This window comes from Phragmites australis, chromosome 5 (assembly GCF_958298935.1).
Source record: "Phragmites australis chromosome 5, lpPhrAust1.1, whole genome shotgun sequence".
NCBI classification, from domain to species: domain Eukaryota; kingdom Viridiplantae; phylum Streptophyta; class Magnoliopsida; order Poales; family Poaceae; genus Phragmites; species Phragmites australis.
The window spans coordinates 6,805,682-6,826,472 of NC_084925.1; the positions used below are offsets into that span (position 1 = coordinate 6,805,682).

At 43.1% G+C, this 20,791-nt stretch overlaps 2 protein-coding genes across 8 annotated transcripts; one reads left to right on the forward strand and one right to left on the reverse strand.

The window, feature by feature from the left end:
- Positions 1-504: 504 nt before the first annotated feature.
- Positions 505-7,847, reverse strand: LOC133918617 (uncharacterized). 4 transcript variants are annotated; one of them, XM_062362571.1, is made up of 13 exons: positions 6,753-7,847; positions 6,473-6,653; positions 5,959-6,071; positions 5,722-5,826; positions 5,210-5,279; positions 4,670-4,725; positions 3,663-3,713; positions 2,969-3,073; positions 2,840-2,884; positions 2,663-2,774; positions 2,043-2,245; positions 1,592-1,678; positions 505-1,152 (listed from the first exon to the last, which is right to left on the reverse strand). In XM_062362571.1, exons 1-13 carry the CDS (start codon positions 7,680-7,682, stop codon positions 982-984), a joined length of 2,229 nt encoding a protein of 742 aa, XP_062218555.1. In that variant the 5' UTR covers positions 7,683-7,847; the 3' UTR covers positions 505-981. The 4 variants fall into 4 exon arrangements, with proteins under 4 accessions (XP_062218555.1, XP_062218556.1, XP_062218557.1 ...); XM_062362572.1 differs by having other exon boundaries at positions 2,043-2,236; positions 6,753-7,845; XM_062362573.1 differs by lacking the exon at positions 2,840-2,884.
- A 37-nt stretch (positions 7,848-7,884) lies between these two features.
- Positions 7,885-14,525, forward strand: LOC133918618 (pentatricopeptide repeat-containing protein At2g02750). 4 transcript variants are annotated; one of them, XM_062362577.1, is made up of 5 exons: positions 7,885-10,000; positions 12,501-13,129; positions 13,204-13,308; positions 13,679-13,833; positions 14,191-14,525. In XM_062362577.1, exon 1 carries the CDS (start codon positions 7,989-7,991, stop codon positions 9,873-9,875), a length of 1,887 nt encoding a protein of 628 aa, XP_062218561.1. In that variant the 5' UTR covers positions 7,885-7,988; the 3' UTR covers positions 9,876-10,000; positions 12,501-13,129; positions 13,204-13,308; positions 13,679-13,833; positions 14,191-14,525. The 4 variants fall into 4 exon arrangements, with proteins under 4 accessions (XP_062218561.1, XP_062218560.1, XP_062218562.1 ...); XM_062362576.1 differs by having other exon boundaries at positions 12,501-13,308; XM_062362578.1 differs by lacking the exons at positions 12,501-13,129; positions 13,204-13,308; positions 13,679-13,833; positions 14,191-14,525 and adding exons at positions 10,582-10,708; positions 10,770-12,484.
- The last annotated feature ends 6,266 nt before the right edge of the window (positions 14,526-20,791 follow it).

A 20,791-nucleotide genomic window follows, 5' to 3' on the forward strand; every position in this document is an offset into this window, starting at 1 on the left:
ATGTACAGATGAATCGCGATGATGAATGATGTGATCCAACAAAAAGCACTTAAAATCCGAACGTGTTTCGCAAGATTCTAGCTTTGTGGGTCAGTGGGCGAAGAGTGCACTAGCTCAACAAATCTGAAGTTGAACTGTTTCAGCAAGATTTTAAGTTTGTAACAGTCATTAGGCAACCCACGGCAGATATTTGTGCGACCTAATAGATGGACGAAACAACCAGGAGATTTTTTTTTTTTTTAAATAACCAGGAGAATGCTGTGTCCATGTTGTGTCCATGTAGAAGCATAGACCGCGTGACAGCGTCACTGGCTGACAGACTGAACTAGCATGATCAGATGAAACCATACAGCTACCAAGGGACAGCGCAGCTGTAAACTCACTGCTCAAACGATACAAGAAAAAGATAAATACAATTTCAACTTCAGACGTTGGGAATGCAGGAAAGCACCAACTTCAAACGTCAAAGGTTCAAACTCTAGAAGAATAGTGTACTGAACCTGGTTGCAAAGAGGTTACCTTCGGAATTTGGATCGCTAATTCTCATGATAACAACATGACTGATACATGCAAAAACTATTACATCGAATCAAAATTATTGGCCACTATTCAGTGTGACCGAGAAAGTGGGTACATCCTATGGCTTATGGGGGCTTCCCTCGAATGATGGGGGAAAAATTCACATGGTCAACACCTTACAAATAAAAGAAAGCGACCCGAGCAACAACTCCGCATTGCCTTCACTTCCTGTGGGCTGAAAGGGTCATAGAAGATGGCGCATTCAAACTGATGATTTTCCTCGAACATGCAACTGGGAGGCAGAATTGAATTCTGCAGATCACTGAACAGCGCGAAATTGTGCTGGAGGACAAGAGGCGACTAGGCAGTAACTCCGAGCTGTCTGCAGTTAGTCTCCTCCAAGCCATACCTTAGGCATCCGGAAAACTGAAGGACAACCATGAGAGGCTTCTCTGTCAAGGATTACTCATTGCCTCCATTCTCGAAAACTCCAATGCGCTGCTTTCTCTTGTCAAAAGCTGCTCTGAAGGATTCACCTTCATCACGAAGTTGCTCACTGAACCTTTTCTTGGTCTCGTTGTTGGTCTTCCCTTTCATCCCTGTGGAATTACCTTCAGCCAAGGGGTTGGAGACCTGCAATATGCAGTTCTATGCTTACAAATTTGCTAGATAGTCTAGGTGCTTCTTGCTGGAAGCAATGATGATGATCATTTTTTGTAACAACGGCACCCAAACGAAGAGTAAATTATTGCTTGGGTGGCCAAAGCACCAAGTTCCAATAAAAGTAAACGTAGATTAGTTTAAGCAAAGTAACACATAAAATTGTTCTTCCTAGACTACACTGCTCCTTTTATAACATTTAATTTCCATCATTCTGAATTTCCAGGAGCTACATTTTCTAGATAAACTAAAATAGGATGGCCAATAGAGAGGATAGCAATTCACAAACAAATGATTTCGAAAAATAATAGATGGCATGACAAAATGTGCAAATGCCAAATGATGTATATCAGCAGAAAGTTGAGATGCTACTGACTAAACGTCACAAAGTTAGCAATGAGGTGATACTTACCAAATTATACCCTGATCCAGGCCCTATGATTAACGACGAAGTGAGTTTTCTTTTAGTTGCAGCAATGGAAAACCCACCCTTTTCAAGCTGCAAAAGTAAATTCGATGAAGATTAAGTGCATATCAATAAAACAAAAGGCAAACACCACAGTATTTATTCTTGTTCATTGGAATATATCATCGGTATAGTTATGGCATTGCTATTGTACTAACAGACACTTGAACGTAAGCTTGGCCATAGAGTTCTATCCCTGAAGTACCATATGAGATAAGTAACTGAACGAATATGTCCAACTAATCAACTAGAAATATGTTTCAGCTCAGAAGTTAGGAACACATTTTTAAAATGAGGTTGACTACCCAACTTTCTTGTACTTAAGAGATAATAATCAGCACAAACAAGGCACAAGAGAGGCAATGTATAAAGTTCACTTTGAAACACCAAGCCATACCCGATCACCCCAACTGACACATTTGCGACGAGTGCCATATGTCTGAGCCAGGCCAAAAAGAGCATGTGTATTTCCCTCTGCATTTTCAGGCTTCACAGTGTCCTCCTCAAAATCTTTTGACCATTTACTCTTCACTAGCTCTTTGAAGCCATCCAGATCTTCTGAGTTCCACTTATCCCCTGGCTTTGAGGATCCTGCACAAACTATTTTAGTACATGCAAAATCTCAATGTGATGTAAATGCTTAAATGAGCATGGAATATATACTAACTGGACACTAGAATACACTAGATAACACTACAAAAGCAAGCTTGTTTTCGCAGATTCGATTGTTTGACAGTACATCCATGTCTTTTTTTTCGTTAAATTACTCAGAGTATAACCAATTGACAGAATAAGATAACTAGCATAAGGAAAGGTACTTGATACTTGGTTCATCCCCTACATCCTTCACCTACATCACCAGCTCTGACTTGATAAAGCAGTATATGTCTGTGCAAGCCAATCTATCGAGCTTTCTACATTACAGGCTTCCTCCTGACGGGCTTAACGTTAAGAAGACAAACTATGACCAGTGATATATCCTCGGTCAAGAATGTAAGATATGGTATAGATGTGTACCTTCATATGATTCATTATGTTGTGGCTCCTGTATAGCCTTCTGTGAGTTTTCAGCAGTGAGGCTAGTTGTTGTGTCATTAGCATCATCAACATCGTCTGTATCCATATCTACCTGTTTGGCGGAAAGAAATCATGAGCACATCAATTTATTTGAAAGTAACTAAAGTATAGCATTACCTCTTGTATAGAATGGCCACAGAAATTGTCATCATGAAACAATGACTGAAAGGTATAAGAGGATTATAAATGATGAGAAACATGTTACTCATGCACTGCAAAATATATTAATAATTGCAAGAAATATACATGTATATCTAGCTGCAGATATAGTGGTGGAGCCTCCTCCCAGTCTGCTGCCATCTTTTTTATATCATCCAATGTAAGTCCATGCACATTCCTCGCAGCACAGCCCTGTTATTCATAAGGATATCAAAGTTCTACTATGCTATAACTAACGAGGTAATAGATAATCAACAGTAGTCTTAGGCTCTTAGTCAATCCAGCTAATTAAAAAACAGAGATGCAGAACAGAAGGAAATGCCATCCTGAAGGCTAACATATTACTGCCATGTGAAAAATGATGTACAAGATAGATCCTTCAATCGTTCATTACACCATCCAGTCAGTAAAAAGGTTTCAAAACCTTTTTGTTACTGGGAACCAGTAAAATACTCTATATGTTACCTCTTGCAAAGATTTATGCATTTGACAGAAGTGTGAACACAAAGTCAAAAGTGAATGAATATATGAAGATTACAAGTGCTGGCAAAATTTCTGCTAGCCTCACATCAATCTAATTCCCAGAACTTCATGTGCTTAGTTCACTAGGATCACATGGTACTTACAGATTGGTTGATAATATTACTAACCATGTCAAGAAAGGGAACTGAGACATCACAAGGTTCATTCTAAAGCATAACAAAGTAGGTGGTTGCCAAACACCTAAATACATAGTTTTACAGTGAGTAGACTTATGATTGGCAATACTCATGGAAATTACCGTTGGATCCTTGTATGGTGCCTCCAGCAAGTACACCTCATAGCCTGATTTCTGCAAAAGAGAGAAGAAAAAAAGAATCAGAACACTGTCAGGATGAATTCAATATGACATGAGACTACTACAGTATTAAAAAAAAGTGAAATTCTAAAGAACAAGCTAGAGTAGCTCCTGAAATGCCAAAGATATTGTCCGACAAAAGCACAGATTAGTCAACTGAAATATCAGAAATTAAAGAGCTTTTATGAAAATAGCACCCAACAAGTTATACTGCCAAAAAACTACAAATGAGTATACTTTGGAGCAACTAAAGCACCAAGAGCCCAAGAGCGAAATAAATACCCAGCAATCATGACTTTATTAGAGTCCAACTCAACAATTGATTCAGGGTATGTACAACTACTGAAACAGTTGAAGAAAGCAAGTACAAAAGCCAAGACAGTTCAATAGCAAAAACGAGTATTCTCCTGTATGGTTGCATGTAACTTAAATGACAATGGAAAACAAGAATGACAATAGAAAACAAGCCAGCTAGCATTCACAATGATACAACAAGAGCTATACTCAAATTATTCAGACATACAACAACGAGAGAGAGAGAGAGAGAAAGAGAGAGAGAGAGCATTCTTAGACATAATAACCGCTCTTAGTTCATAGTAAATCTTCCTTAATTTATAACAATTTTATAATATTATGTATATAATGATAAACCTAAGTGGCCATGAAGGTTATGTTGCACCTCCAAAAAAGTTTAGTAGGATGAGGAAACATTTTTTAAAAATAAGAAAAAAGAAGAAATGAAGGGTAGATTTCCTAGTAATCAGATATCATAAAACTATACCACATGGCATGGATAATATCTTTAAGGAAAAAGAAAAACTAGCATCTCCGTGGCACTGGGTTTTTTTTTCAAGCAGTGGACCTCTTTAAGGGTTCAAAAACCAGAAAAGAAGAAGAAATCCATACACAAAGTAACCTTGCAGTTGACACATCAGAGACTGAGGATTTACCTTCGCAGTTGCCCAAAATTGAGCAAAATCAGCTACCCGCAGATTGCGGTCATCCACTTAAAAACGGCCAGGAATACCAGCAGTAAACAAGTCAGTTACCAAAAGCACACATCAGTCGTAGGTGAAATTGAAGGCATCTCTTGGTGCATAACCTCTGTATGTTGCTAGGACAGCTAAACTGTTACTAAATTGAATGTTTCAAACAGTACAGAATATCATGAAGTGCCAACGGAAGTGGGCACTATCCAGATGTCCAGGGAATCGTTGCTTTTGGAGACAAAACACCAATTATTGCAAAATTAACCAAAAGAGAATCAAAATTTTGTGATAGTTGGCCCAAAAAATCCATTCAGCGCCTATGGTGTGAAAGAAAAAATAAAGCGTAGCAGACTTTTTACTAATCCATGAAATTTGAAGGCAATAATATGTGGCATCCAGAATATTGGAGAGACAACCATAAAAGCAAATACCACCTATGGGAACTAAATGATTGAGATATAAGTTGCTACACGATTTATAATATTCCAAATAGCTTCATACCAATCACAAATGTAAAATTTCCTTCATCGAGGGTCTTCTTGAATGCCTTTAACATGCTTGACCTGTAAGTCTATAAAATGAATAGGAAAAATTAGCAAATTAAGAACTGTGCTGAAACTAAAGAAAAAAGTGATTTCTCTTTTGTTATTCAAAGTTCCTCCCCAGAGAAGGCTAAACAGGGATTTAGCTGACAAGAAAAATATGTCGATGTCCCAAGTGCTACCGAATGATTAATTCTATTCTGAGATAGTATATAATTCTTAAATATGGTGCCTTTGTGCATTGTGTATTCAAGACAAGATACCTTTAAACCCATTGTTTCTAGTAACATGAAATATGCATCTTCACTAAAAGTTGAATTGCTGCTGCAATTAGATGATGATTATCTTCGTATGTTTTTTTATAAATGATAACATTTGAGTGTTACAGTTTGCTAATGTAGCGGGGTCCAAATTTTTTGCAGGCGCAAACAAGAGAAAAAGAAGGACATAACTAAAATAAAGTTATATCACCTCCTCCATTTCCGGCTCATAACAGTATTCGATCACTTTCTTGGTCAACCGCCTCCTCCCTTTTGATGCACTAGAAGATTTAGATCCTTCACTGTCTTCAACTTTCTAAGAAAATATAGGTCAAATTTACCCGTATTTCAGTTTTTTAACAAGATACCCATATTTCAGTTAAAAGACAAATTATTCCACAAATTAAATCAACGCTACAGTGAACAGTAGTTTCCAATCTCTACTTACCTTCTCAACTTCAATCATGAAATAATCATCCATTGAGTGGATTCTAGGTGCATTTGCACCATTCTCAACTTCAAGATCACGCAATGCCTTTGCCAGATAGCTCTTTCCACTACCTAAATGTTAAAATTTTGTGAGAATTACAGTTCACAGAAATAGTGAAGGGCCTAACAGCAGTTACATGAAATAACTTTACAGAGTAAAAGTATAATAATTTGGAATACTGTAAAGCCATGATTATAATCTTGTGTAACTACATATGACATAGGAATTTTTTGAAGTAGACAGTTGCCAGTTAAAAACAGCGAAAATAGTTGTCTTGATTTCAACGTAATGTAAAAGGGCTCATGTATCACATTGTTTGGCTTATCACTTCCATGCTAGGAAGTATGAACCACTATTATTTTACCACCAAAGAAGTAGGAACTGCTAAATATTTAGTCAAAATACTAGTTCTTGTGATCAATAATACATACTTGATCAATAATAAGAAATATTAACAATATTTTCAGTACACCTGGAAGCCCTCGGAGAATGATAACTATATGGTCAGGGCGTGAAGAACGAAGGGGTTGCTTGAACAAATCGCAAGCATTGATGATTGTGACTTTGGAATTGTCCAGAGAATGGTGTGTACTGGTCGGCCTTCCATCTATCAAGTGCTGCTCTGATTGTGGTCGATAAATCAAACCTGAACCCTGCGAGTACATAAGCATATAATGGTCAACGCTTTTTATTGAAGAGTAAGCCATCTAAAAATATCTACAATAGATAAGTATTGAGAGAGCAGAAGCAACCTCATCGTTGATGTGTCCGTCATAACAGTTTACATTTGGCATCGGGTGTGCTTGATGCAAGGTATGTGCACTAGGTGGACGAGCTGCTGTGGCTGGAGAACCAGAAAGGACAGGAAACAACATCGAATTTGCAGTCGGCCGAGGTGGCATGGCACGATAATCCGGGTGTGAAGGAAATGGAGGCTCTGGTGGTGGCAGCACAGCACCCGCCTCAGGATGCCAAGCATGGGAATCATAGGGGTTGCCTGCTTCAGCATATTGAGGTAGTGGCAGCGCACCAGGCAATGCCTCACGGTGGAACTGATGGTAATAGTGATCGCTGTCAAAATAATTCTCGCGAGGCCCTCCTCCTGGCACAAAACCTCGACTAAAGCCATTATGCCTATCGTGCATCGGCACTGGAGGTGGAAACCTTCCGGCGTGGTCGAAATTCACAAAATCAGCCCCTTGTGCGTATGGAGAAGGATAACCTCTACCTCCTCCGTAACTGAAGCCGTCAGGTGGGTACGGCTCGCCATGCCACTGCGTCGGCGGCGATGCAGGCAGCCGAGGGTGGCCATGATCCCGGATCAAGCCGAGCAGCCGATCGCCCTCCACGGAAGCCCTTCCCGGCGGCGCCGGTGGCGGTGGAGGCGCGGCGTCGTATGGATCGAACGGGGGCGTCTCGCCGACGCGCATCCGCTTGTGGGGCCCCTCCCTGTCGGGGAGCTCGTAGGGTTGCGGCCCCGGAGCCGGAGGGCCCCACATCGGCGGCGGCGGCGGCGGGTGGAAAGGGGGCTGATACTGCAGCGGGGGAGGAGGCGGCGGCGGGTGGAGATCGTACGGGAAGGGGTGGGGCGGGAGGGGCGGAGGCGGGCAGAAGGGGAAGTGGCGCGCGGAGCAGACGGGGCAGAGGTCGGCGCCGGCGGGGAAGCGCCACGGATGGTCCATGCGGAGGTGGTCGGGTGGGGCTCAGAGATCTAGGGTTTTGGCGGAAGGAGAGGACGAGGCGGGCGGAGGGTTGGGGTTTCGAGAAGGTTCGAGAAGCTTTCTGGACCAAAGGGGCGCGCGGCGCGCTAAAGAACGGAAGAAGACGTGCAAGCTGGTTGTTTTGCTTTTATTACCCTATAAGAGTCTTGTTTTGGAGGAGAACTTTGCACAAAGGACCTATATATGAAATTCTAAATTTCTCCAACTCCGTAACTGCAAATTGTCCTCAAGACTCCCGCTCGCCGCCGAACCAATGCCGCCGCCTCCATGGCCGGCAATCTCTCCGGGGCCGCCGCCACGCCATGGAAGCGGCTCCGCAAGCTCGTCTCCGACGGCCGCTACAGTGAAGCTCTACTCTCCTACTCTCGCGGCCATGCGTCCGGCCTCCGCCCAGGCGCCTTCACCTTCCCGTGCCTCCTCAAGTCCTGCGCCGAGCTGAAGGCCACCCCCGCCGCGCTCCAGCTCCACGCGCAACTCGCCAAGTCGGGCCTCTCCTCCTGCCCGTACGCGGCCACAGCCCTGACGAGCACCTACGCGCGGCTCGGGCGCCTCCGGGACGCGCGCAGGGTGTTCGACGAAATGCCGGAACGAACGGTCCCGTGCTTTAACGCGCTCGTGGCCGGACTCGCGCAGCGGGGGGAGGCCGGCGAGGCGAGGCGCGTGTTCAGGCTCCTCCTCCGGGAAGAAGGGCTGCTGCTGAGCTCAGTCACCGTTGCAAGCGTGCTGCCTGCTTGTGCTGGGGTCGAGCAGGGGGAGCAGCTGCATGGACTTGTGGTGAAGACTGGGGATTGTTTGGATCGCTATGTTGCGACGGCACTCATCACAATGTACTTGGATTGTGGGGGTGTAAGCTCGGCGAGGAGGGTTCTTGAGTTCATGGTGGACAAGGGTGTCGAGAGTTACAATGCCATGGCTTCCGGATTGTTGAGGAATGGTGAACACTCCATGGCTCTGGGTACTATCAAGGAAATGGTATTTGAGTTCAGTGAAGAACCTAATGAGACGACTTTGCTGGTAATCCTCTCAGCGTGCTCTAGTATGTCAGTGTTGTTACATGGTAAAGAGGCCCATTGCTATGTCCTGAAGCGAGGGATGGATTGTAACATTAAGATTGGGACCGCACTTGTTGACATGTACTCGAAGTGTGGATCCTTGGAGTGTGCTTACCTGGTTTTCTCAGTCATGAAGGTGCGGAACTTGGTGTCTTGGAATACCATGATCTCCAGTTTTCTGATACACGAGAAGCTCGCAGATGCCTTGGGGTTGTTTGAACAGCTAAGGTTGAAAGGATTCGATCCTGACAGCATTACATGTGGTTTGATGATTAATGGGCTTGCACATCATGGGAGGTTCGCTGACGTCTTCTCATTTTTCTGCAAGATGCGATTGGAGGGAGTGTCATGTGCAAGTCTGGAAACCATGACAAGTTTGTTGAATGCTTGTTCAGCCATGTCAGATATCCAGAGTGGGAAGGTGATTTATTGCCATGTAATTCGAACAATGCAAGACTTTGAGGATGATGTTTTCCAGACAACAGTGATTGATATGTTTATGAGCTGTGGATGTGACTTGTATGCTGGCAGAGTATTTGATAAAATCAAGAGGACATTGACTGATCCAGTTGTGTGGAATGCAATGATTTCTGGTTATGGGAAGTGTGGGAAAAACGATTTAGCATTGCAAACCTTCAATGAGATGCTTGAGCAGCAAGTGCAGCCCAACTCCGCCACCTTCTTGTGTGCTCTTTCAGCCTGTAGTCACGCTGGATTAGTCCAAAAAGCAATGCATATGTACCAAATGATGGAGATTATGTACAAGATCAACCCAACTGTTGAACATTTGAGCGTCATGGTTGATCTTTTTTGCCGTGCTGGAAAGATATATGAAGCTTATGATCTATTACTGAAACATCCTAATGCACCAGCTTCAATGTGGTATTCTTTCCTTGGTGCGTGTAGAAACTGCTGTAATGTGCATCTTGGTGAAATAGCAGCGACAAAGCTTTATGATTTGGACCCTACGAGCATAACTCCATGGGTAATTTTATCCAACATATATGCTGCACAAGATCGATGGAGTGAAGTGGAGAGATTGAGGGAACTGATGTTAGACAAGAGCCTCTCCAAAGTTTCAGCCTATAGTGAACTTGTATGAAACTCCTGTTGTTTCTTTCCTTGATTGGAAGGAAATGGCTCCTCTACGTTCCAATACAAAGGCATGAGCATTTCTTCACATGTCAGCCATCTGTTCATAACAGAAGTCAGTTTCTTGCTAGAAATGTAAGTGATAACTTCTTGCCCAGGCATGATATAGGCCATCCATTGTTAATTGAAAATACTGCGCATTTTGAACTTCAATGAATATGGTCCTCGTTATGATGTAACCCTGAACAGAAGAGCCACAGTTTGTCCGCATTGGTATTTTTTATCAGTCTGCTGCAGGAAAACACCACAGGATAAGTACTTGTCCCGTGATACATTTGCTATCGCCTAGAGTTCTATACTCAAGGTCAAGTAGGTTAGGCTGTAACCGTATGGGGTATAATAACCAAAATTGCTTCAGCAGAAACATTTCCTTTTTGGGCAGAGAGGGCTTGGTCCTCCATTCAGCATACTTTGTACACATTTAGTGTCTAAAATTTGAAGATAACTTGTCAAATAGTCACAGAAGCATCTTTTTTGTTTCCGGCACGCCTCCTGAGGCAGTATATGTATAACAGTACACAAATTCCAACAGTTACTTTTTGTAGTGTGTTTAAGCTCATCTTATTAGTACAAATGCTGAGAAGTAGATAATTTTGGCTAACAATGTCATGTATGTGTTGGAATTGATCTCGGCTCGTGCTAACGTTCTCTAACAGAATGGGACCGAGAGATAAGGGAGAGTCATCCCCACCTCAGTGCCCTGATCGGTGGTGCAACCAACCTTGGTTGCGGTCCCGTTCCACACAGCGCCACAATATAAAGGGGAACGTCGGGGCTCGTGAGGTATCGATCTCTCACGCAGCTAACGCACACCCAACATACCAAAACCTAGACCGATCTAAAGCGTGTGCAGCAATGGAGCGAAGACTGCCGCCGCTGCCGTGACTTCACCGAAGTGCTTTACCTACGACAACACGCTCCTCATCCTCGACTATGGTGTCACCGAACAACGGTTAGTTCTCACGCTTCCGTAATTAAGACATGTCTGTCTTTAGGGCTAATGATGATTTAAGATGAACATAAGTATCTAACAATGGTATCAGAGCCCGAATTAGTCCTAAACAGACCTAATTAGGCTTAATTAAGGTTAAACTATGATCGGTTGACGCCAATTAGTGGTTGATTAGTTTTAATCTTGATCGGTTTAAGCATATTGATGATCAATTATGCGTTTTAAGTTCAAATTAGGCTCGGATCAATGCTCATATTCATGTTTTAGGCTGTTTATGTTTCGGATTAATGTTAATTGAGCATGTGTTAAGTGATAATTAGCCCTAATTAGCGTCGGATTAGATCACATGTTCATGTATTAGGGGTTTTATGGCTCAGATTGTGTGATCTTGTGTGCTGCTCGGATCGGTTTGATGGCTTAGGGCATGTATAAGCCTCGGGTAGCACTTAGAAGGAGGGGAATTTGGGGAATCCAAAAGAACCCCAATGAAAAACCTAAGAAAATTCTCCAATTCCCCAAATCCGAACCATTATTTCTCAATCCTGAAAGCCTAAACTGCAAAACCACCCAATCAGAACCCTAAGCTAAGAAAGATGGAAGACTTACATGCTTTATGAGGCATCTCTTGCCGTGGAGGACGTCGGAGTTGCCCAAACCCCTCCTTCTCCTGCAAGTTCTCCTTCCATTTAGGCTTATCGCGTGCGGATCATCCGGCTCAGACCTCCTCGCCTCGTCGCCGTCTTCTTGCTGGCGTTGTAGATCCGCCGGAGTATGACTCCCTTTCGCCACGCGCGCTCATCGCCTTCACGACACCTCCACAGACCGGCTCGACAGAGCTGCGCGCGGCCGTTGTCGCACGCGCGCGTCGGCAAGCCGACCGATGGCGGCATCTTCTTGCCTTCCTCCTCTTCTCTCTCGTCGGATCTGGCTCAGGCGATCGCCTCTCTCTTTCTCTCTCTCGTAGCGGCCACATTTTTCGGAGGGGAGGAGAAGGAATGGGGTAGGGTTAAGGCAACCGGCGTTGGTCGGCGGGTTTTGATCCGGCGAGAAGGACAGAGGACCGTCGGATTTGATCGGGCGGCCGAGATTTGTTGGGCTCGGGTCACTAGGCTGGCAAGGGAACGTGGGCCAGCGCTCCCTCTGGACCGAGCCGATGCATATGCGCATGGGCCGCGCATGATATTAAGTGGGCCAGCTCGTTCGCCGGGCCCATTTTCTAAGAACTTTGGGCTTTTCCATTTATTTGGAATCTTCAGTGATTTCTAACACTTTCATTCTTTTATGCACTGGAATATCTAATGTAAACAGCCCAAAATTAATGATGATTAATGCACAAAATCACGATTAATTCTCTGGACGAATTGGAACCAACGAGAAGATTTTTTCAGAGATTTTTTATGATCAATTTATGTAGGTTCATAATTACTTTCTAACCAAAGTTGACTGTAATTATACGCCATTTTATGCGTTCATTCAAATTCTTTTCCGTTTTCTGCCCAACGGTGATGCGGATTAGAGTTTTAATTTTTTGCATGATCTTAATCAGATCAACGTAGGGTTATTTTCGTGCAAATTATTTTTTTATGATAAATTTTTTAATTTGGCCTAATTTTTTCTCTCCAGCTCTTAACGCTTCCTCTGTTGCCACCACAATTGACAGCATAGAGCAACTTACGGGGAATAATTTTTCTACTTGAAAAGCTAAGGTGACTGTTGTCCTTGGAGTTTTGGACCTTGACTATGCACTCAGGGTTGACGCTCTCACTGCTCCCGCCACTGACGTGGAGAATTATGATGAACTAAAGAAAATTTATGATGCACTTTTTGAGAAGTGGGAGCAATCCAACCGCATGTCACTAATGATTATGAGGAACTTGATCTCAGAAGCTATAAGGAGAGCAATCCCAACCTCAGAAAAGGCTAAGACGTACTTAGCATCCGTGGAGGGGTAATTCAAATGCACCTCGACTACCAAGAACTAATGGAAGGGATCTGCCAACCATCATCATCTAACATTGAAACTGAAATGAGATTCCTTCTCATGGAAGGAACATAAACTACATTATTCAGTCGAGGTTGGCAAATCCCTCCCATTGATCTCGGCTCGTGCTAACGTTCTCTAACAAAATAGGACTGAGAGATAAGGGGAGCCGTCCCCACCTCAGCGCCCTGATCGGGAGCGCAACCAATCTTGGTTGTGATCCCGCTCCACACAGCGCCACAATATAAAGGGGAACGTCGGGGCTCGTGAGGTATCGATCTCTCACGTAGCTAACGCATATCCAACATACCAAAACCCTAGACCGATCTAAATGGTGTGCTGCAGTGGAGCGAAGGCCGCCGCTGCTGCCGTGACTTCACCGAAGTGCTTCACCACGCCGGCTACGACTACACGCTCCTCATCCTCGACTAATGGCGTCACCAAACAACGGTTAGTTCTCACTCTTCCGTAATTAAGATGTGTATGTCTTTAGGGCTAATGATGATTTAAGATGAACATAAGTATCTAACAGAATGTACACAGCATGAAATTTTCACATGTAAATATATAAAGTTATACTAAACAATAGTTGGGAGAACTTCTTGATCCTCATTTTTATAAATATTTTGCTATACCGTGATAAATTGGACGGCATGCAAGATGTAACTCTTTTCTGACTTGTCAAATCCATTTTACTCTGGTTCTTGTTAAGTACTTCACATCAACTTTCATCTACCCATTTTTGTTACTGATTGATAGACTTTTCATGAATTTTTGCAATTTTTTCTGAGTTTATGTTTTATTTGTATTCTTTTTTAAGGTAAATAGGCAATTGTTTTGAACCAAGTATACCGACACTAGGGAGTTGAAGTTATGCATGAAAGCCTGGTTAATGCTGCGCAAGACTGATCTGAATCTGCATAATCCATTGCAAACAACAGTTGCTGATACACAATATTCACCACCTGATATTCGGTACTAAATACTGCCTGTCCTCCCTAAGTTCTTTCCATACTCATTTTCTTCTTGTAAATACTTGTTTTATGGCTACCACATAGCAGAGTAGTTTTGACTTTGCAGCTAATGCCATAATCCACAAGTTGACCGTGTGATGGACACAACAGTGTATTAGTGCTGGAGAAAACCATGCGCACAACTTCATTTCTGTTTTGTATCTTCATTTTGTTCACTCTTAACAGCTCACATAGGCACGGCGCACAGTGAAGGGGGGAATCTACAGTGCCACATCTCGTGACACTTTTCTTGCCATTTTATCCAACTTGTCACTTGTCACCTGTTAATAACCAGCTGATTTGCATATATGGATATCAGGACATGACCCAGTTTGGGCTGAGCTCTGGCCGGTCATGGAGGTGGGGTTGGGATCAAGCGTGAACATGACACTGCAACAGCACTCTGAAAGACCCGTTGCTGTGAAACTAGTTGAGTTAGGCTTGAGCCTGATGCTGTTTAAGTTGTCTAGCTAGGCCAAGTTAAGCACATATTTTTCTTGCAAAGAAAGTTAAGCACATATTTACCCGGGTGCAAGCACGGCAAAGCTGGGACCCAGCCACGAATGTTCCTAGAGTTTTAATTTTATTACCATCACAAGCTCTTTTTTGTAAAATCTATATCGCCGTTCATAATCATTATGAGTGTTGTTTCGTGGACAAGGATACCTATTGGTGGCTGTATGTCTATATGCCTAATTTCTTGACGTAAACTTTGGGTCAAGCTGCCTCTTTTGAAGTATATAAGGAAACGCGCTTACAGCTCTCGAAACCCACATGATATTGGGAAGTTTGAACATTGAAATATACTAGCAAAGCTGAGACCATAGAAGGGGGCCAAAATGCTGCTGGTAGCTATCGTACAATGCAAGGGTGTGACTAGGAGAGAGACGGTGGTGACTTTGCCGGCAGAGGTCATGTGAGAATTGCCTTCGTAGTCGCTTCGTAACAAAGCCATCTTTGCAAGTTGATGTGTTTGGTTTGCAGAGGATAAACCCAATAATTTTTATTTTTGCTACGAATGTTCTTTTGCCGTTTGACTGTGTACTGTTACGTAGGCTATGTCAAAGGCCTGACGAAAACTTCTTTTACCAACCTTCAAATGTTGAAGATGAGGATCCCAACAGTGGAAACCCTCACCCTTTCCAGCCGCCAGTCATCCCTGACGACCCAAATCTTTTGGACGGACAGCTGAACCAGCAGCAAAAGCAGCACGAGACAAACCCAACGTGGGAAATGGCTGCTCAAGAGTTTGATCAGCAACAGCAGGACTGACCGGCCTGGCCACCGGCCAACCAAGTTCACCAGCACCTGCACCAACCTCAAGTGATGTTAGGGGACTCCTCGGACAGCAGTTCAGGGTTCCTCAACCAATCCTCATCGGATTCCTCCATTGAAGTGGCGTCTAGTGGTTCTTCGGCGGTTCCTCTTGTTCAGGGTCAGGATGATCTGGAGCTTGTGCAAGCAGATCAGTTTGAAGCCCAACTTGAATGGATTCGCCCCTTCGCTTCCTCAGCCCTTGCACGGTTACTCCAATCAGCCTTCCCTCAAGCGCAGAACTCAGGCCTGGCGGAACAGCATTATCGACGATTAGTGAACCGTCGATCTAACAAATTTATTGAAGAAATAAAAGATACTTGAAGTAGACGAATCACAAGGGAACGCATAGTAGTTTTTAGACAGGTCCGGACCTCTCTAAGAATAATAACTCTACGTCATGTCTATCTTCTATTAATCGGAGCCTGTTACAAGGAGGTGTGTAGTTAGCCTAGATGGATCTAAACCTAGTCAATGACTTCCTTCTCGGCTTTTGTTGGCTTGTTTCGGCCTGTTTTCCTTTCTTGGGCTCTCTCCTGTACAGGGCCCCTTGGCTTCTTATATAAATAGGGTGTCATACATCATCTGGACTTCTCCTTCCTATTCTTAGAGATAGTCATTCCTGGTTACTGGACATCTTGGGTATCTATGGGTGGTTTTCTTTCTTTCAGGGATTTCCTTCCTAGGGATAAAGATATGCCTTGAGAATTACAGAAAATTCTGAGGTGCTTGGATATGGTAACTATCCATTGTTCATCGTCAGGCATGCCTCAGTGTTCCTGAATGGTCACTCCCAGCTTATTATCAATCTGCCTAAGTGTAGTCCTGCCAAGCATGTGTCAATCAAGAAGAGATCCAGAAGTAAGGTGGTGATTTCTGAGCTTGACGGTAGTTCTGAGCCTCAAGGAACCCGAGACAAGGAACCAAGTTCGTAGCATGGGCATGACAAGTATGCCCTCAAAGTGAACATGTCAATTAAGAAGACCTACAACAGAAAGGGTTTGGCCTCCAAAGGTTTATCTCATCATCACAAAGTGGGTAGAAACACATCGAACAAGAGAGATTTGTTCCCTGACCACGCTCCTCTCCTTGCAGACTCGCTCCCAAGAAGCAAGAGGCTTGAGCCCAAGCTTCAGGGCCACAAAAGCTCGACCACCTCACCAGCCACACATCGGAATAAGAAGAGTCCTAAGATACCCAAAGCCCTGTTGTCCCCCTCTCTTTATGATGGTATCTCTATTGTGCTCTCTTTACGTTCTAGTCCGGTTAAATTTCCCTCACTGCATGATCTGGATTCTTGCCAAGTATCTTATCCTGAGTTTCCCGTTCATATCATCCAGGCCTTCGCGCTGGAGAGCTGCAGCATGAATCCTACGAACATGTTGGAGGAGTTGCATCAGGAATACTTCAGAGCGTCGGCAACCTTTTGCTTCCCTCACCTTTGAACAATGATCTGATTTGTGTATGACTAGATATCTGGTGTTCTATGGAGTGATGCTTGTTTTTACCCTTTGGTCTTGCTCTTGAGGGCCTTTGTTTTGGAGGCTTCGTCCCCCTAGCCCCTTCCTTCTCCACATCGTATCACCAAAGTCTGTCTTTGTTTTTGTTTTTATCGCCTATCCTCCCTCAATGGCTAGTGCTTGGATTCCGGGTCTTTTTGTGCTTGGTTATTCTGGTGGTGTGCCTGATGGTTTTTGAACAATAGCTATTGCCAGACGTAGCAAGCATGCCTTTCTGCTCTTGCCCTTTGTAGGGGTCCTCATTCTCTCTCTTGTTTAGAGGGACAACATGCTAGCCCCTTGTTTGGTTTTGGTTCATTTTTTGGGTCTTTGCCTGGCTTCTGACTGGGACAACAGCGTTGTACATGTATTCTTGCAATGAATTCATCAACCAGGTTTTGGAATATCCTTAATTGGAATATTATAAAGTTAAACGGTGAGGAAAAGTGGAGAGATTAGCTAAAATTGAGGAATTGTTTGCCTCCAAGAAACCAAGAAAGAGGTTGTTGGCAGTGCCTTCATTAGGAAGTTTGCGCCCAAAAGATTTAACTGTTTTGCTTTTGCACCGTCAGTTGACTCCTCAAGTGGGATCTTAGTGGCTTGGATTGGATCTATCCGTACAAGGCAGCCAATGTACATATCTAGGCATGCCATCACCATCATTTTCACCTCCAATCATAAATGTCGCGGATTGAAAGCACACTGTGGTTTATGGTCCTTGCCATGGACATCCAAAAGAAGATTTCTTAGATTGGATGAGCAATATGGATATTTAGGCTCATGACAATTGGATGCTGATTAGGGATTTCAATCTCTATAGGAGTCCGAGTCATAGAAGTAGATCAGGTGAAAATTTTCACCTCCAATCATAATGTCGCGGATTGAAAGCTCATTGTGGTTTATGGTCCTTGCCATGGACATCCAAAAGAAGATTTCTTAGATTGGATGAGCAATATGGATATTTAGGCTCATGACAATTGGATGCTGATTGGGGATTTCAATCTCTATAGGAGTCCGAGTCATAGAAGTAGATCAGGTGAAAATTTACATGACATGCTCATCTTTAACGACATTATTAGTAGGTTGGAGTTGCTAGAAATCCCTCTCAAGGGAAGGAACTTCATGTGGAGAAATATGCAAGATAATCCGCTGCTAGAATAGTTGGATCAGTGCTTTACTTCTGTTAACAGGACCTGTTAATCCCAATGTCAAAGCCAACCTCTGATCATATTCCATGCTTTATTCAGATTGGATTTGCTATCCCAAAGGCAAAATTTTCAGATTTGAAAATTACTGGACCGACCAGATGGGATTTGCGGAGGCCGTTCAAACCTCCTAGAACACCTCTACCATAGCTAACAATAGTGTTTCCAGAGTGGTCACAAAGCTCAAGTTGCTTAGAAGAAACCTAAAACAGTGGAGTAAGTTTATCTCTCACATCAACAATGTCATTAGGGAGAGCAACAACACCCTTGAAGTCTTGGATAAGTTGGAAGAACTGAGAAACCTGCATGTGCAGGAAAAAAATTTCAGAACAATCTTGAAGACCCATATAATGAAACTCCTAAAAGCCAAAAATAACTACTGGAGGAAGCGATACACGAGCAGATGGCTTAAATTGGAAGATAACACTAAAAAATTTAATGCTGCTGTGACAGAGAGGTACAGAATAAACATCATTACTAGTTTACAAACTAATGATGGTAGAACTATCTTAGATTATAATGAGAAGGTTGTCGTGCTTTGGTCTATGTACCAAAACAAAATGTGAGTGGAGGGAGGTACATCCATTGTTTTTTTTATCTCCATGAGTTAATCCCATCTAGAGAGGATCTGAACTCTTTGCCAGAGTCCTTCATCAGAGAAGAAATTGATTCTCTTGTAAAAAAAGCTACCTATTGATAAGAGCCGGGACCAGATGGGTTCAACGGTTTGTTCATAAAGAAGTGTTTGGGAATTATCAGAGAAGATTTCTATGATCTGTTTAGAGATTTTGAGGAGGGTGTGCTAGAATTGAAGGCTATAAACATGTCCTTCATAACCTTGATCCCTAAGACGAATAATCTTGTGTCTGCTAATGACTTCAGACTCATCTCCCTTCTCAACACAGCTCTCAAGATCATCACCAAGCTGCTTGCAAATAGACTTCAAGCTAGGATCACAGAGCTAGTGCACAAGAATCAATGTGGATTCATCAAAGGAAGAGCTATTCAAGACTGCATTGGTTGGGTATTTGAATACATTCATCAATGCCACTAGTCCAAGCAACAAGTGGTGATCATTAAGTTGGATTTTGAGAAGCCCTTCAACACCGTAGATCATAATATTATCCTCAAGATGATTCCAATGCCAAATGGATAGCCTGGATCAGTATGATTCTCTCCTCTAGTTCGTCATCGGTTTTGCTTAATAGGGTCCATGGGAAATCCTTTCACTGTAAAAGGGGAGTCAGGCAGGGAGATCCCCTCTCCCCCTACTCTTTGTTTTAGCAGCTAATCTCCTACAATATATTATCAATGAGGCTAGAGCTAGAGGCTTGCTAACTCTTCCTCTCAACTTGCCACACATGAACGACTTTCCTATCATTCAGTATGTAGATGATATGATCATCATTATGAAAGCTGCTCAGAGAGAGCAATTGTACCTAAGAGGGTTGCTAAATAGCTTCTCTTAAACCATAGGGCTCAAAGTGAACTTTGCCAAATCTTTCCTGGTGCCAATCAATTTGAATGGGGAAAAAACCAAGCAGCTGGCGGGGGTCTTTGGTTGTTCTATTGGTAGCCTTCCATTCACTAATCTGGGCCTTCCAATGGGTACAACTAGACCGAGGTTGGAGGATTTGACACCAATGATCAGGACATCCTCGCTTCTAGGCCTTGCTAGAAAGCTCACACTTGTCAACTCGGCCCTCTCTTCACTTCCAACGTATAGCATGTGCACCTTCAAATTGCCCAAGAAAGTCATTGGAATTATTGACATAGCTAGAAGAAATTGTATTTGGAGAGGACCTGATGGGTCTGCTAAAGGTAAAGCACTAGTGACTTGGAAGAAGGTCTATGCCCCCAAGGACAAGGGCGGGTTGAGGGTTCTTAATCTGGCCATACAAAATGAAGCATTGCTAGTCAAACATCTGCACAAGTTCTACAATAAGCTTGACATCCCTTGGGTTAATTTGATCTTGAATACTCACTACAAGAATGGCAAAATCCCTCATGCTTCACCAGATAAAGGTTCTTTCTAGTTGAAGGATATCATGAGTTTTAAGTATCACTTCGGAGGTATTGAAAGGACAATGATGTCACCTAGAGGGGGGGTGAATAGGTGTTTTTCTAAAAATTCGTCACCTTTTACCGTGTGTCTAAACTTGCAGCGGAATATAAACTAATGGATTTTTCACAAGTGAAAAACCTAAATATGCTAAGCTCAACTGCACAATCAGCCTAAATAATTGTGAAAGTTACAATCATAAGGTGAAAAAAATTATTCAATTCTAACAAAAGATAGGCAAGAAAGCACTAATTGAAAAAGGCTGAAAACACTGTTCATGAGGATGAAAACACTGTTCACTCGGATACTCCGTGTACAACCCGGAGTCTTCGGGTTGTACAGTTTCGGAACCTCCGGGTAAATCCAGATTCTCCGGGTTCTGTATAGAACTGAGCTCGAAACTAAATTTAAAGTACGTCTAAAGAGTTCTAGCTCAAACTAAGTGATACCGTGTGTTCTAAATGATAATTTCGAGTAGATCCACAGAGAACCTACAATAAAATACACATGAACAAGTAGATCGAGCAAAATACATAAATATTAAGTAAGAACTCAAATGAAAGGGAACAAGAGAGGAGACACAAGATTTGTTTCCTGAAGTTCGGATTCACCACCGTGAATCCTACGTGTCCGTTGAGGAAGCTCCAATGAGCCGGGTCTCTTTCAACCACTTTCCTCTCCAAGCTCGGTCACACTTGAGCTTGGCTTCCACTCTTGATTTCTTCCCTTGCGGAGGCGAAATCGAAACCTTCACAAACTTTCCCGCGACTCACCTAACTGGCGACACCTAACCGGCTAGGAGCTCAAAACTCAAAGAGTAACAAACGCAATCGAACTTCT

What these genes read in the sequence shown, in the direction of transcription:
- LOC133918618 (XM_062362576.1), top strand. Translation starts at nt 7,989, where the DNA reads ATGGCCGGCAATCTCTCCGGGGCCGCCGCCACGCCATGGAAGCGGCTC.
- LOC133918617 (XM_062362571.1), bottom strand. Translation starts at nt 7,682, where the DNA reads ATGGACCATCCGTGGCGCTTCCCCGCCGGCGCCGACCTCTGCCCCGTC. An exon ending in TCATGATTGAAGTTGAGAAG is followed by an intron (nt 5,827 to 5,958) that starts GTAAGTAGAGAT and finishes ATATTTTCTTAG; the next exon opens with AAAGTTGAAGACAGTGAAGG. An exon ending in ATGAGCCGGAAATGGAGGAG is followed by an intron (nt 5,280 to 5,721) that starts GTGATATAACTT and finishes TTCATTTTATAG; the next exon opens with ACTTACAGGTCAAGCATGTT.